Source organism: Fusarium tjaetaba, assembly GCF_013396195.1.
Source record: "Fusarium tjaetaba strain NRRL 66243 chromosome Unknown NRRL66243_c0000334, whole genome shotgun sequence".
In the NCBI taxonomy this organism is placed as follows: Eukaryota; Fungi; Ascomycota; class Sordariomycetes; order Hypocreales; family Nectriaceae; genus Fusarium; species Fusarium tjaetaba.
The window spans coordinates 19027-36124 of record NW_023501530.1 but is presented as its reverse complement, the minus strand read 5'-3'; the positions used below and the strand labels follow the sequence as shown (position 1 = coordinate 36124).

Below are 17098 nucleotides of genomic sequence, written 5' to 3'. Positions count from 1 at the left end.
TTTCACAATACGCTAGACCTGAAGAGATGCACCTCAGTATGCAATACACCGTCATAAAAATACTACGGTAGCAATCTGATAGCAGACCGACCATCCGGAAATGACACACATATCCAAGTGATCGACTGGTCACTGCTTATCATTAAGTAACCATACCCCCAAGCTCCGAATGCAACTCTTATGCAGGGACCTTGTGACACGCCCGACTGGCACTCACCAAGGTATAGTATAGTACCTTACTCACTCGTACACCCCAGTTGAAACGTCCACGCGCAATTTTAACACATGCCATTCGACAAGTTTACTCCACCACCTTTTGCCTAGTCAACGGTCGAGAATAGTCGAGTCTCCCAGAGCAACGATTCATTCATTTCCTGGCCTCGTATAGGCCCAGGCCCAACATTCTTTGCATCCCAATAATACCCCATGATGGCCTGGCAACCTCCGCGTGGGAATGTCGTGCAGATGTTACGTTCCCATGCCTTCAATATCCCTGGAATCGAATCACGCCAGCTTCCATACTACCGTGTAAACTCATCTAAGATTATGATTATCCACTATCTAATGGTAATTTGCCCACAGAATCATGTCCATTCCTTTGCCCAGCCAGTGCAAAACGCCATTCTACATAACCGATACCATGCTGATGCCGACGAGGGAAGATTGAGATAGCCATATAGAACAAGGGCCATAGGAATGCACACAAGGGTATAATGCCTATTGATCAAAGTCCGTCCAAACCATATTTCCCTGCAACTAGGGTAAATCGACATAAATAATAACAGCCCATGTAAATCTCCTCTTGACATTCCATCATAGTACCTCCATTCAACATTCCATTCGTGTCCATGATCCCAGTCACGTTATCCCGTCTATCCTGTGTCCATCCAATCCCGTCAAAGATAATCCAATGAGATCCTCTATGGTGTAGATACCTGAGAGCAAACGCAGTCCAACAGAAAAAGAAAGAGAAAAAAACAAGAAAAAGATAAGCTTGGAGTAGGCGACAAGTCTATGCGACCATACATGACCCCCCCTGTTAGTAAATGAGGTCACTACCTCGATAAAGGTATGAAAGATAAAGAAATGCCATAGTGTGCCTATCAGGCCGAGAAAGCATGACTCGAGATTGACAAAAAGGCTCAAGCAGCATCAAGATGAAATAATAAGAAAGAATATGACGCCTAGAAACGTCTTGCGCAAGCCTGGGCATTGAGTGCAGTGTCGCGCTAGCGTAATGTTGTATTGTGAAGGTGGCGTATGGCGTCGATGGTGCGGTGCGGCGCTGCGTGATTGGTTTGGCGGCCAGAAACCAACAGCTGATCCCTGCTTTGCGCTCAACGGATCTACCCGCCAAGTCGTGGTTGGGTCTCCGGCCTCTAGCTCCATTGATCCATGACCAACAAGAGGGTGTGGTTGAATGGTACTGTAGAGTGCCGTGCTTTGACCGCATGACCATCCTGCGGGCACACGCTAGAAGTAAAAGGAAGGGGGATGGGGGTCAAAGAGTTGCGATATTCCCCGAGGTTGGCGCCCGAGCCGTGGATCGTCTTGTTGGTTGCTCTTTACCTGAGGTCTAGGTCAAGCTTAGGCACAGGACCTGCCGCAGACAGCATAACCCAGCCACAACCTGCACGTCCAATGGCGCCATCATCAACGGGAACCTCAGAGCGAACATGGATCTGGGAGGGCTGTTTCGAGACAAGATGGTGTCTCGTTGGACTCTGCCATTGGCGTGCGCCACAACACCTGACTATCCCCCACGACCCTCCTTCATTGTTCACGAGGCTGCTTGATACAACCTTCCGACACAACCAGGCCATCAACACGAGGTAGAAGGCCCGCAGGGCCTTCAACAGTCATCCGATGATGACCTAGGCGACTGAGCGCCACAGCCCTTTCATGCTCTTGGTGCAGGTTCTGCATATCCCGCTGCACCGTACACTGGCTGAGCTGTCTGTGATGTCAGGCTGGGATAGCCTTCTGGGTATGTTGCAGGCGTGGGGTCCCATCGAGGAGGAGTTGCAGTTGGTGGGTGATGGCTCAGCGGGGTATGCAAACCGCTTGTTCCATATCCTCCGCTTCGGCTGTCGTAAGTCGAAACTGCTGGCAGGGGTGTTGTGTTGATACGCAGAGGCGGCTGCTGCGGACTGTGATGACGAAGACCAGGGCTCAGCGTTCGAGATGCAGCCGTAGAGTATCCCGGAGCTGTAGTGTACGGCGTCCAACTAGGTTGAGAGCCTGATAGTGATCGAGGGGAAGGTATCGAGTCGTGATGCTGAGGGAGCGAGTATTGCGTATGAGCATCAGGATGAGCTGGGGCCATGCTTTGCCCAGGAGGCGTGGGCAAAGGCGCATACCCTCCGTTGGTCTGGCTCATCATTGGGGGAGGCACCGGCGTGCTGGGATTGACGCTGTACTTGCCGATAATCTTTTTGAGGGCAGATTCAAGAATTTTCCATGGGAATACCTTGACGTCCTTCTCAATGTTGCGGGGCTTGGGGTTGGGAAAGCCCATGATGATCTTGAAGAACTCCTCGCTATCTGGCTTAGCCTTGGACACTGTCTGCGGATGGAAGCCTTCCAAGTTACGGCGAATACGGTTCTTCTCCTCGACGCTGAAACGATTCGGCGCAGCGACCAGCTGCTCGAGAAGGTGAATAGTGTCGACCGATGTGACATAACACTCGCCTTTTTCGGCCCACCAGATGCATGATATGCAGATGCTGTTGGTTGGTCGCTCATTGACGCTTACCGATTGGCAGGTGGCGTTAACTGTAGATCCCTTTTGTGTCTTGCGGAAGAGGACAATCCGACGACGGTTGGCCCACTCCTCTGATGTCCAGTTCTCGGCCATCGATTCCAACTTGCCTGAGATCTTCAAAACAGCCTTGCCAGAATAAAGCGAGATAGGATGATAACTTGTGTTGTTTCCAGCATTGGCAGTGATGGTGCTGGTTCGGACAAGCTGAGGAGCACCGTTAGAGTGAGACGGAGAAGACATTCCCAAGGGTGTCAAAGGCGGGCGTCCAACCAAGGAAGTGTCCAATCCACCGGGGCCTCTCCCTGTGCTGCCCAGCGTGCTCGGATAAGGACTCCATCCCGTCGTTGGACGCCGATGGTAGTGAGAGTCTGTGAAGCTCGTGCTCCTGTTGTAAGTACTAATCATGTCGCTGTTTGCTTGCGGGAATGTATTGGCATATTGTCCTTGCTGAGGTGGATATTCGTAGGTATTTGTACCAGGCTCTGATGGTAGCTGAGGCTCACCTTTGGGTGAGGTACTCGGCTGATCGATCGTGGTGGCAGGTGCCGCGTCCTCATGCTTAGGTATCTTAGTCGACCTCGTGATGTCATCCCCGGACCCTTCGAGATACTGAAAAGTACCAACGGGAATGCGAGAAATTTCTTCTCCAGAAGGACCGTCGAGCACGAGTGACAACGGCACATTACTGTTTGCACAGTTTGTGACCAGAAACTGAGGCGCATCTCCACTGCAAGTGTAGATAAACCCTGACCCCTCTTGTATATCTCGAGAGACGTCTTGGGCAGAGCACTTCTCAGACCCGAACACCAAGAACCATGTTGGAATTGGTGTCGATAACGAGAACAAATCGTATTGGGAAGAGAGTTTGACGTAAACCTTGGTGCCAAAAACACCCGTTGCAGGTTGGCAAGATAAAACCGTAGGGCCAGAAGGCATATACTGTGCCACAGCAGCACTGTTGGATGCAAAAGATTGCTGGTTCAAGTGAGCAAATTTGTCGGATTGCTGCTGAGTCGGGTAGCTCTGCGTTGAGTACTGTTCGTAACCTGCATCTTGGTATCGGGCCACGTCGTAACCAGCTAATATTGTGTTAGCAAAGATTCAGTTCGGCATGCTGTCAAAACATCTCCACCAGTCCTGGGACGGCCCCAATACAGCACTTCATTGACTCCAGCCTCTCATGGGCTGTATTATCAAGCTTCGGGCATGTTAACTTACCATGCATGGAAGGCAGCTGGGCCTTAGTGTAAGTCGCCATTTCTAAGAGCCTAGGAGGGGAGTCCCCTCGTGGGTCTCCCCCGGTCTCTGCTCGAGCAGCTTCTTCGTAACGAAGCGCGATCGTATCAGGCGATTCAAGCCTGTCGTCAACTCCGACGATGATAGGCTTTTGCGGATGGTAGTCAGGCTATGGATTGTCGAAGTCAGTGTTGAGCTCCCGAAACACTATGAAGGTGGGACGTTGACAGACAGCAGAAGCCGATAAGAGGAGACAAAAGAGAAACGCTTTGCAGACTCGTGGGCAGCGTCGGAGAACAAAAGGGATCCGTTTGTCATGAGAGGGTTGGAACAAGGTCTAGGTTGCGACTCACCTCAAAAAGCTTGTAGGGAGGACACTGGAACTTGACAGTAGACATTCAAGCTGTCGTGAAGGGAGAAAGATAGAAAATGGGTCTTGGTCCAGGGAGGCGAGTAAAGAATGTTGGTCAGTTGTCTTGGATAGAAGTAGTCTCGGTCGTAGTTTAAACCAGGTCTCGACGAGGTCTTATGCAGTGGGTTTGGGTCGACCAAGACAACGATCGATGTACGAGTCTTGACTCTCGGAGATTTGATCTACCACAGGGCATGCAGCAATATGCAGTGATGATGCCGTTGAATGCTTAGTGTTGTCGGTCAGGCTCTCCCTTGAATTGCTTTGGCGTCCTGGAGGTGGCGCTTTGAGACAGTTGAGGTGAATGGCGGGGATCCTACTGGAGAGTTGTGAGGAACTGAGAGGGGTAATTTTGATTCCAATCCAGTCGAAAGACACTCGCATTCCAAGAGGACAGGTTTCCTTGCCCTCGGTAGCAGCAGAACCTTCAGTAGAGGGAGAATGATAAACAACCTGGGGTAGTGAACTCTTTGACGCGGGAAGTTCAAGCTAGGGTGCTCAGGTATGCGTGGCGATATTGGTCTTGACAGCTTATAGAAGAAAACAAATAAACAGATAGTGCCAGGATGGCTTCCTAACGGTGGCGGTCAAGGGGATGTTTCTGGAGACTCTGTCAGGTTGGGTCTTTTGCTGTGCATTAGGAGGGATGATGGCGTGGGCTCGCCGCCTTGGTTGTTGTGCTTCGAGCAACACAACTCCGTAGCATTAACATATTGCGTACCTTTGCAGACAAGTTTCCAATTGCGATCAACAGGGACAAACTGAGACCAAGGGTCAAAAAGAATGTCTCCAAGATTGTATTACACGTCGTTCAGCTGCAAGGGCGTACGAGGCTGTTGTTGGTCAGCTCAGCTTCAGAACATAGCTGTGTTCACGACAGATCCCGCGAGCCTATAGATCTGACTTGCGTTGATTGAAGCTAGAGCGTGGAAGAGAGACAGACAGACGGGTAGATGGTTCAGTGCGGGTAAGTGACTTGACTTAGATTTGGGAACTGAAGAGCCTTGACAAACAGTATTGGTGCAGGTGTCGGAGGCAGATGAGGGAGACGAAACATGAGAGAGCATTTCTTTTGGGAAGATTGGACTTGTGCAAGCAAGATATTGCCCTGCATCAAGGGGAGATAGTGATGATTCAGATGTTTTTCGAAAAGATATTGGGCCGAAGGGCGGGGAGGCAAGGAAGAAAGGGCGAAACAAAACGAGTAGTTTGAGCTTATGGAGTGATGTATCTATTCCATCCCTTCCTGACGGAAGCCAATGAAGATGGGGAACATTTTGACTAGAGGAGAAATGGAGACGAAGTGCAAGGGTAAGGGATGGAGGGAGCAACAAAAGGCGCCGCCTGGTTGCTTTTGGCCTTGGACATTGTCAAGTCGAGTCTGCGGGACCCTGTCTGGCGATCCCGCCCCCCACTCGTCTATCTCGAAAGTACTGGTAGCTTTTGGAGACGAGGGAACAACCATGAGCTTGCATAGAGAACAGGCCTGCAGTAGTGGCAGCGTTGGTTACAGTAAAGGAGCTAGGAGATGCTGCTAGGAAACGCCGTGGTTGTGGCATCTGCGGAGGCTAGCAATCTACCACCTTGGCCGTTATGCCAGATCCTCAAGTGTCTCAAAGCCTCCTGCAAGGGTGATGGCAGCGTCAACAGGTGGGGAGGGGATGTATCATGGGTTCGGGAAATGGTGGAGAAGCTCGATCTGAGTTGCTTCTGTGTGTGCCAGTCCTCAGGAGGCATGACTTGAGATACTTGACTGGTGCTCACATACAATCCATCATGTGCTACCCCGAGAAGGCCTTTGCTGTTTTAACATCTACCCACAAGCATCCCGAGGTCTCCAGGATCCATGTTATCATGGTACGCCATGGCGGCAATAAGGGGACACCACAAATCTGTGGCAGCGTTGACGACGAACAACCTGGATACACCCCCTTTGATGAGACGTTGGGACTTTCTGTGATCTCGAGACCCCAAGAAAAAGTTTAGGGAGCAGCAGATGGACGCAAGGAGACGAGACACACTAGCCTCAAAAAGAAATATGTTTTCTAGGTATTGTGCATCTCAGCTGAAGCACCGAAAATAAAGAAAAGGCAAGAATTTGGGAATCAAAATTAAATAAAAGAACGGTTTGTAACGTGCCTGAACGATGGAATGTGTGCGTAATGCCTGCGGTAGTCTATCGGGAAGCCTAGGGAGTGTCGTTAGCAAGGGTCGCGATGATTGGTTACGCTTGGACGAGCGAATCGATAGTGGTGTGCAAGGGTGTCGGTAGTGCATGGTGCACGGCGCAGGCGGCATCAGCTGGATATCAAGGGGCCAGCCAAGATCGTTTATAAGGGCTGATGAGCGCTGTCCAGTAATAGACGTGGAACCCATGGGCCTCAAGGGAGGGAAGACTCAAGGGAGAGAAAGAGGGTCCCAATCCCAGAAAGGTGCGGTCCTAACCGTACTGGGTCCGCTCCCGTCTTCCCGTCTCCATTTGTTTTCTCCTTTGTGAATTCCCAGTTACTCGTTGGGGGGTCATATTCCTCAATAGAACAGACCCCCAAAGTTCTTACAGCATGCGAGAACATGATGTTGCAGCCGGCAGACCAGGGTTGATACGGAAACAGATCAGAACCAAACACAACTCACCTTAGAAAGCAAACTTGAAAGAAAGATCTTCGGAAGCGGACCGCTGAAATTTCAATCTTTCAGATCACCGCGGAGCGAAATTGCGATGGAGCTCACTCTTCAGCTTAGCCTCCAACAATTGTCCCGATGATCAGTCGCGAAAAGAGCAAAAACTTTTGAGTTAACAGACCACCATAAATCAATGGACCGTATTCGCGTCAGCGATCAACTTTATCGACCACCACTTCGAAGAGTCGATACCCCAAGGTGAGGATGCGCCAGGCAGACTAGGCGTGCAATCGTCAGCGAAGCTGGGACGGGCTTAATTCTTGCTCGCCGGGGGTGCTGGGAGTCCGTGTCGCTGAACAAGGATTAAACTTGATCAAAATATGACCCTGGTCCGCTGGCGTAGGATGATCAGTGATCGCCTTGTCGGCACTCTTCTGAGTCAAATCTGTCGACCATTCCAATTAGTCTCGTTTGTACTTTTTGTGCGTATGTGAACATTCTGTCAAAGCCCCTGGTTTCATTGGAGGTCTTCCATTTCTTCATAGATTGGTACCCTCATGAATTGACGCCAAATGGCCAGCAATTACTGTGCAATTCTATGACCCGGGTGGAGTAAAAGCGTGGGGCAAGGGATAAAAGGATGGGAAAGCCAAAGGGATACATGGGTCGAAGTGATCATTGAAGTTTCTCACATAGGCGTCGCGGTCTCTCACAGTCCAAAGACTTTGGAGGCACACAAACGCCACTGGAGTCGACTCTTGGACGAAGCTGAGGAGCGGCATGGGCCGTTGATACGAGTTATAAAGCGGGGAAGAACAATGAGAAAATAATCAAGGAGGATGGCGATGGTTAGGGTTGTGAAATCAGAAGCCCAGAAAGATCGTATTGAACCATACCTCTTGAGTATAGGTGGAGGTTCCAGATGGAGGTGATAGCCCCTTGTTCTTCAACAGATACAATGGCTGACTCGACCTTATTTGAGAGAGATGTCAACAACTGTGGCCAAGCGTATGCCATCGGTGGCCATACCCATTCCAAGTTAACTTCCTTATTTCGGTATGCCCTGGCAAATGTAATAGGATCCTTGCCCGGCTGAATTTGATGCGGAGACTAGAGCCGGAAATATGACCTGATGATTGATCGGACTCGTAGGATAATAGGATCCCACTTGTCGAACTGTTTGTTTATTTGAACAAGGCAAGTATGCACATGAAGTCTCAAAGGGGAGTGCCACTTATCTTATACAACCTCGTCACTTGCCATCGTCAAGAGCCACTGGTTTTGTGTCCCCATCAAGGCAATTTACACACAGATGCAAGTAATTGCCTGCTACCCGCAGTCAGAAGCGCGCAACGCTACAGGCAGGGGTGTCCTGTGCGAGCCATACGACCGATCAATTGCCTGAACCTCTGAAGGGGAACAGGCGAGCCATGTAAACCAGAACCCGACGATTCAATATGAAAGAACTGAGCTGCTCGAATTTTAATTGCCAGTCTCGCGATGGAGCAGGCAAAATCTAGCGGGTGTATTGTTTCTGCTCCAGTTGCCAGCTACCGGAGGGCTATTGATGTAGCATGACATTACCAGGGCTAGGTTGAACAAAAGCCTTTGAACGAACGCCACCTCGGCTCTTGAAAGGCTCTCAGACATTCAACGGAAAAGCCAAGGGAATATCGCACTGGCTCTTCTGCTTGCCCTTTCCCACAGTTCACAGCATCAAGGTTCAGAGCTCGAGACGCTTGACACCGTCTTGTGAAAAGGTGTGGGTGTGGGATCTGCACAGGGAACTGGGGTTATCACTTCAGGGGTGCAACAGTAGCTGTAGGGATCGCCCTTGCTTGTAGCGCCTAGCTTTACTCAGACCTGCTGATTGACCAAGCGAGCAAGACTGGCCTTACTGAGTTGTGAGATCCTGCAGCTTGTACTATTGGGATGCTAGTGATAGACATGGCGCGCGGGCCGCTCGCAAGGGAACCGCCTTACAGCAGTCATAAAGTTCTTGGTGGACGACGCGAACCAATTCAAATATTGGTTCAGGGAGACCAATCATCCCTCTTCACTGTACTCCGTAACCACAGCCCTCTTGAGGTAACGAAGTTAGGACTTGATTAGCGTCAAATCCTCGCACCCGCTCCCCACCCCACCTTTGGGGCCCAAGAACCCGAATCTCATCGGTCAGTACCTGACTGAGAACATGCCTTGGCATTGCATCGTTATGTTATAATGGTAGCTTTCAACATCACTTCAGATGCTATCGTCTGTGACTATGCTTTTCAGAACCATCTTCGGATAGCACGTCCAGACGTAAGGCCAAAATTTCTTGACAGCTAAGTTGACAGCGCTGTAGCTTAGATTTTGACGATGTGAGGCGGTTGTTCGAAGCAAAAGTGTGAGGGAATCGTTCAACCCGACACTCGTGGAGGCGAAACATATCTCGTTCTCTACCCCGCCTTGTTCCTCCGGATTCCACTCCGTCACAGTGGTTGAGTGCCTTTCATGTACCAAGGCGACTCGGACGAGCGAGCTTATAGGATAAAGTGAGTTATGGCTCATGACTTCGCTTCAGTTGTTGCACGGAGGCCTGTAAGACATCTTCAGCGACGTTTCACAGATTTGCTTGTCCCAACCCGCGCTCTGAGTCACACATCCTTTAACCCCAGCATGCAAGATGAGGCTTCCTGGTCCAGTTGTTCACCATCTCTGTCTGGTATAAGACAGCATATTGGCGGGATCAGCTCCATGTGTTGAGATTTTGCCATGGTGCTCAGTTGAAACCATCCCGATGACCAGGGTTAGGCAGCTACAGCACAGGCTGTTCCAGGTCCGGGACATGTCTCAGTGAGCTCGAGGTGAATGGGGCCGCATTCAGGCCACGTGATAAGGATTGCCAAGTCTGCAGAACAATGAGTGAGTAACGCTTATTGCTCGGATGCTTCTTTGCTTCGTCGATGATATATTGTTCGTTCTTGGAGATTGGTGCAATGATCTGGTGAACTATGGCCGTCCAGAGGTGAATAAGCATCAGCCGAAGCTTTGGTGGAATTCGAAACAGCCAAGCGATACATGGCTTTATGTGGCTATGCTTCGAGCTCATCCAAAGCCTTTAGAGAAACAACAAAGGTCTCGTGTTGTACACTTGGTCAGGGGCATCTGAATTCGTCCTGTCTGCGGGAAGTCATCCTAGTGACAGGGCCATGGGGGCGGTATTGCACAATGTATTTGTTGCAACTGGTCGGCTCAAGCCGAGGGTATCCTCAACAACCACGCCAAAGCTTGAGTAGTAAAAGCTGAGACAGGTATACAGGGGAACAAAACGTGCACCATCAGTTCTCCAGAAACTTCATGCCTTGCCATTGATACTCCTGGCTTGTAGGAAAAAGCAAATGCCCGCATCTCTGCACTGTAAGCTCAATGTCGTACCGCCAAGTTCTTCGGAAGGAGGGCAGAAAAAGAATCCATTGGCCCGCTGATGTAAAACTAGATCAAAAAATTGAACAGTATGCGTGCATTGCAGGCGGAAAACAAGCGAGCGAGGGCTGGTGCCGATGAGGTTGGTGGTTCTCTGAGATCATGCAGGTCAGGTTGCACACGCATCGCACATCGCACATTAGAGATCTGGCACTTTCCCTAACGTCGTCTCTTCCCTTCTTCCTGACCTATCGCGCGGCCTCCCTCGTTCTGGACAGCGTGGTGTGGTTGTACATGACTGCGCCTTTAGAGAAGTGCGTGCTTGTGTGTCGATCAAGCTACCAATGGGACGGCATTGTTCGTGTTGTACAACTTTGCAGGCCGATGTTGGTTCGGAAGCCCATAGAGCTTTAACTTTTAATTGAGGGAGGCATGAATTGAAGCTCGGCGTTTGCTGATAAGCACAGTAAATACCTGGGGATGAAGAAACTCCACTCAGGATGGAAGGTCGCAAATCAGGTCCATTTGCGGACGCGTTTGCGACGACACCTCAATTGGAGGCCTGAATTAGGTATATTGAGAACGTTTGTGAGGTTGAAGGAGGACGTTTACTTCAGCGTTTGAAGTCGAGAGAAGGGAGGAACTCGCTCTTACCTAGGAACCAGAGCTGCGATGTTGCAAGGAGTCAGGTATTGCCGGGAGAGGAAGGTCTTGCTCCACTTTCTCCCGTTTGCATCCAAATCTCCATCTCGCCTTCTCAATTCCGGATATCGACAGAGAGTGCTTCCTCATCCAATGAAATCAAAGATCAGACTGCCTTAAGATAATCTTATCGCGGTAGGTATCTACGGATACTAGGGAAGCAGGTATCAATCTTGAGACTGCTCCTCCTTGCAACGTGCATGTTTAAGGTTATGATTGCGGCCTTCACACAATCAATTCCGTTGTCCCAATGTGGTATTCCATCACGAAGGACTCGACCTGCTGAGATACCTAGCACAGATGCGACAGAAGACGTTGGAGAGAGAAGGGAGCCCGTGCACTATACTTGCACCACATTTCTGTTCTTGATGTTGGGTTTGGCTTACCATTGTGTTTCAGATGCTGCTATTTTGGCCGTTGGGTCTATCAATCTATTCTAGCTCACTGATGGTCCATGAGCGAATGCTAGAGGTGTCCGGGTCTTCGATCCGCTCATGCTCAAATCTCTCACCCAAAGTCACATTGATGCAACTGGTACTTACTGCTTCAACCCTAATCAAGGTTGTGCAACATCCTACAGTTCTTCTTCTACAAAGCTACCCTGGACTGACTCAAGGAAGCTGAGCCCAACACCAAACTCGTTACTTACGCGTGCGTGAGAGACAATACTGTCAAATTATTGGTTTCGCACTGCGGTCAATGGTGAATAGAAACACTAGACCGCTGGTGAAACCAGGGGCCTGAAATATGGAATTTCGATGTGATAGTACCGCAGCCAAAAGCAATAACCTTGCCCGCGATTTTCGGTGACGGTCCAGCCCGCAACAGAGTCGGCGAAAGAAAAAGAAAAAGCAGTAAACTGAGCTATGTACTGGGCTTTCGCACCGAGAAGCGATTGGATAATCCATCTTGATCCATTCGAAGGCCGGCCATGCCCGACAACTCTATTGGTGGTACATTGGATGTACATGTAGCCTCCCGTGGAGGGGCGATGCTGTTCAAGATCCAGATCCTAGCTCTGTCCAGAGCCCACATTGGAGCAAAGTCTCGCTACCACAACGTCCATCACACGCCCCCCTCCTATGGCCAGTCACTCAGCAGTCTCCCATGTCGTACTGTACAACATGTGAAGCCTCCCGCGAAACGATGGGATAGAGGTTTACTGCATACATCCGAAGGGAGTGTTTCCAGTTCGGCGTTGGTGATTCAAGCTTGTTTTTAGTCATCGAGCTCTAATCGTTAGTTAACAGACTTAACTCCAATCATCCCCCTTGCCGACGAGACGCAACAAGGATAAAGGAATAATTGTACCGAGTTTCTATATCAGGAGATTGAGGGAGAATGAACTCAATAGCTCAGCGATACAATGCCTCCCTGCAGCAGCTAAAAGTAGGGATGAACTTACGCGACCGCAGCCTCGGGAAAAGCTGTTCAGGTAGCCATGCCCTCATCTCCTTGCTGTCGGGGTATGCAGCCGTCTGTCTCAATGGAATGATACCTGATGTGATTTGAAGGATCTGTAGGCAACAATGATCTGACCAAGTCCCTCTGCTGGCTTGAACGAGCCAGGTCACGAACTGTGTGGTTGAGACGACCCCTGTTGAGCTAATGGGGACCCGGCTCTTAAGCCACTGTGAACCGCGTCCATCACCCAATGGGCCACAGGCAGATGAACCGTAAAACGTCTAATGTCGCGTGGCTATCGATCGCCGGCCCTATCGCCCCAGTCCATCTAGCAGTCATTCTGATATATCGAATATTACATATCTACAGTGCACACCTATGACCTCTCACAATTAAGGATTCACGAAGGCAACTTCGAATTTGCTTGTGGCAAGCATTCTCCTTCATCACAAGGGCAACAAAAGCAAACAATCGCTTTCCTGGGGCGTTGCGAATTGCTTCTGCAGTTTCCAAACGGGAGATTCTCCGAAATGACGTATCTTAATTACTGTCTTTGGTGCAAGGTACGATCTTGAGTTGCATCTCAACTTCAGATGAGACAAGCACAGGAGATTGCGTAGCATTGCCACTTCCTGCTTCTCGGTGATCTCGAGCTGTTTCGTTGTAGTGGACACTGTAGCAGTTTGGTGATATATCTTGATTTATTCTTTTCCAAGTGGTAAACGAAGATGAATATGTCATGCTTTTGAGAAGTGATAGTTAGACATGAACGGCTTGAAGGCAATATTTAACGTCTTAGACGGCTAGGAAAACGTTGGCATAATGAAATCCAAACGTTGAATAGATACACCGAGTTCTAACAGGGCTCGTTGACACTGTTTCTGTATGCATGCATCCGCGCTTATATCCATATCACTATATCTCAAACCAGGCCAGGTGATTTGACTATCAAGTTTTTAATGTTCCCGGGTTCTCAAGACCACCCTGGTTCCTCTGAAACCGAGTTGCCGTGAATTTTACAATGGATATCATCTTGATGTTTTCAAAACACGTTGTGGGCGCAGGCCTGGCCTTGGGATAACTCGCCGCAGGTACAAGGCAGCAAGACGAATACGATCCCTAAACGACCAAGGCCAACTATAAAGTATTTACTGTAAAGGGTTTCCTTGCACTGTAGTTGTCAACTGTTGACAAGGAGACTCCCAGTCAATGATTGGGCAGCAACGAGAAGATAGGCCATGGCTGATCCGTAATCTTTCGCCCTGATGGGTTTGAGCAATATCATTGTGTCTTCTGCCTAACAGGCCGGTTAACGAGATGTTGAGGCTCTACAAGGGCAAGGATGCCATCCTTCTGGGCGAACTCAATCGTGCTTTGACAGTGCATCCTTCAGACCGACATTCAACGCGAGTCAAACGCAAATGGAACACAGACTCTTCATCCAGGATGACCGCAAAGTCGACCACATTAAGGCGGGCGGCCTGAGCGCGCCCAGTAAGAAAATAAAAAGCAATCATGAGCCTTTAGCTCTCAAAAAAGCAAAAGCTGCAGCAAAAGAACCATGTTCATCTACGTATGGTCTGCATATTAAAACACAAGCCTATCATAGGCTTACATCCGTGTGGAGATCCCGGTAATTTCGCATGGCGTGCCGATCTCTCGTAGTTAGTCTAAGCCTGTTGTTGTCTCTTTTGTTTTAATGCCATCACGTCGCTTATGTACAGTATAAAAAAAACCATATCACATCGGACTGTGGAGAAGAGAGAACTCCCACCGCACGCTACTGCTCTGACGGACAAGGCTGGGCTCAGGTGAGGCTTCTGAATGGGGACGGCCATGTGGTCTAGCGGAGATATTGGATGCCGCTACGCGGGACTAAGCTCCTTGGTCCGGGGCGGGAAGAGTGCATTGACGGTATTTCTCTTTTGAGGCTGCTGCATATTGTCCCCTACCTACGGATACTGTGTGCTGTACGGCGACGGAGGGGACACCGCTGGTTACGGATATAGGGGATGCGGATGGGGATGAGGAAGAGAGGCCGACAGGACCGTCAATCTTGCTTGGCATCATCTATCCGTGACCCGTGCTCCCCCCTCCCGGCCCTGCCTCTGCTCTTGTCTTGTCTTGTCTCGCCTTGTGAGCGGCATCTGGAGTCTGGTGAGACACGGGAGTGTCAACTGGGGTATCCGCTGAGATCGGGTTTGTTATTTCGCTTCTCTAGCCTCCAGGTCATTACGATGAGTTAATTATCGTAAGCCTGTCTGCGTAGTGCGTACTAGAGAAACTAATTTTGAACAGAGTTTAGTACTGTGATGGACTCCAAACAGTCTCGCTCTAAGGTACAAGACTGAAATCGTCATATCACTGGATGTATGTGCTGCTACCCTACCTAAGTTACTGCACGAATGGGGCGGATGCAATGCTCGATCTGCCCTGATCTACAGAATGAGGCTGCATGGTCAGACTTGCATTTCTTTGCCTGCCGAGTCTCCCAATCAGTCTACACTTCTTAATGGGGTTACTCCAAGTCTCTCAGATCAGCCCCTCGTCGAATCTTCAAACCCGGTTCCTTTTCAATGTATCATGTGCATCACTCGTCATATGCAAATGAGAAGAAGATGCTCCAAGATCAAACCTCGCAAATCTAACCTCAATGTGAGACATTGCGTGCTATCGTCTGTGATTGGATTGTTCATAATGCAGCGACTTGGCTCACCGCCATCTCAACAGTAGGAAGGAGGGCATCCTGTTCGTTCTATAGCCTCACAGATGCAACGAAGGCAAATGCGCAATCACTAAATGGGCAGTCTTTTTACTCTTGTTGAGGACTCTGCTTGAAGCGCACATGACAGTTCCCCTCTCTTGAGAGCGATGCTACTGCGTCTGCAGTCAACTTCCCAAACCAGAGATACTTGCATCTACGCTGCGGAAGACGTGGTGAACGTTGTTTTGCGAATGTCTGTTCATGAGGCATTCAATTGTTCACCGCTACAGAGTTGGCGAGTCTCGACTCGACACTTAAGAAGAAATGAGGCACGAAACGTAGAGCATGCCATGCAGGTGTTATGCATCTGTTACAGATTTAGAGAGTGTCATTCGTCAGTCACCATGCACACTTGGATGTCATGTTGAGGCTCTTTGGCGGTGTGGCTGTTTTTGTCGACGAGCATATGCTCAGGAATGTGATGCTCAATAGTCTGACTTAGGCCTAACCTTAAGCTTGAATACGAGAGCGAGAGTGTGAAGCTGGTGAGAATGAGAACAGTAACAGACTGTGACTGTGGACCCTGTACATCACCATCACTGAATGTTGTCGAAATTCTCTACACAGAGTAAGAAAACCGTAGGGTAGTTCAAATCTCGTCGAATAATGTGTATGTCTAGTGCGAACAGTAGGAAGGACGCCATGAAGTTGTAATGTTCGGCCTCATCTTGACGATGTTGCTGAGAAGAGGATGTTGGAGCCACCAGAAATTTCACATAAGAGAGCTTGCAGTCGCATTAAACGAATACATAAAGTATATATAGCAATCTTGAGGTATGAAGAGAACAACATGCAGTGATTATCAAGGTTCGATGCTATTCAATGTGTCCTTCACCGATGATATCCTCCTGAATGCTTGCTGTTAGAGATGCAACCCTTAAGGGTTATTTAGACTTACAACCTATTCCTTAGTGGATTTACTTGTGTGAGGATGTCCTATCTTGAAGTTCATTGTTCTTCAGGCCATTGCTGCGCGCCTTTGACGAAGGTGTTACACAATATTTACAAGCACTAGGCAGATACCAGGTGACAGCTCCGCCAAAACATCAACGAAGAAGACATAGATCTCCATATATATCTTAATATCTTGTGAGATAGATTGTATGCGAGTTTGAGTATAGTTGTCGACATGAACCTACGTTTGTCTGCCTTACTCTTGCAGTAGAGTAAGTCTTGGAGAAGGACATCGTCGATATGAGCTTTCTTTTGTGCAGTTAGTACTCTTGACAGACGGACAAACAAAGAGATTTCCTTAAACATAGTATGAGAAGTAATATAATCAATGTCATTCATATGAAGTTTGTCCCGTTGCATGTTTGCTTTTCTTAACGGTAGAGTAATCCCCTAAACTGTCAAGCCCTGGGTCACAACAGACTTCGTCCTACATTTTAACGGACGTGAACGAAAGAGTTAACTCGAGAATATGACTCAAATACAACACTTGGGCCTGTGCATATTAGCCCCTGCGTGTTCTCACTTAACCTCTGTTGCAACCCTTGCATCTATGAAGCCATGAACTAGAGCTCGGATCAACAAGCAATGACACAGGTATGACACGAAGCAAAAAGAGACGAGAGGGCTATAAATAAAACAAGAAGTGATTTCAGTCCGTCCTTCAGTAGCCATAACAGAACCCAGTACCGCAATCTTAACGGGTGCTGCTTCGCAGGGTCGCAGGCGGGGTCCGAGCGAAGACAAGTCACTTTGCTATTGTTAAATAGGCGATACAGATGGCATTAGCAAATGCTTAGATAGCACTGCATCAAGCGATTCATAAGGAATGTTA

The 17098-nt window shown here is 49.1% G+C and overlaps 1 protein-coding gene across 1 annotated transcript; it reads right to left on the bottom strand.

The window, feature by feature from the left end:
* Positions 1 to 1900: 1900 nt before the first annotated feature.
* On the bottom strand, positions 1901 to 4398 carry FTJAE_12419 (transcriptional regulator Medusa; the record flags this gene model as incomplete). Its single annotated transcript, XM_037345462.1, has 3 exons — positions 1901 to 3843; positions 3983 to 4169; positions 4354 to 4398. The coding sequence occupies 3 exons, from the start codon at positions 4396 to 4398 to the stop codon at positions 1901 to 1903; spliced, it is 2175 nt and encodes a 724-aa protein (XP_037200530.1).
* Positions 4399 to 17098: the final 12700 nt, after the last annotated feature.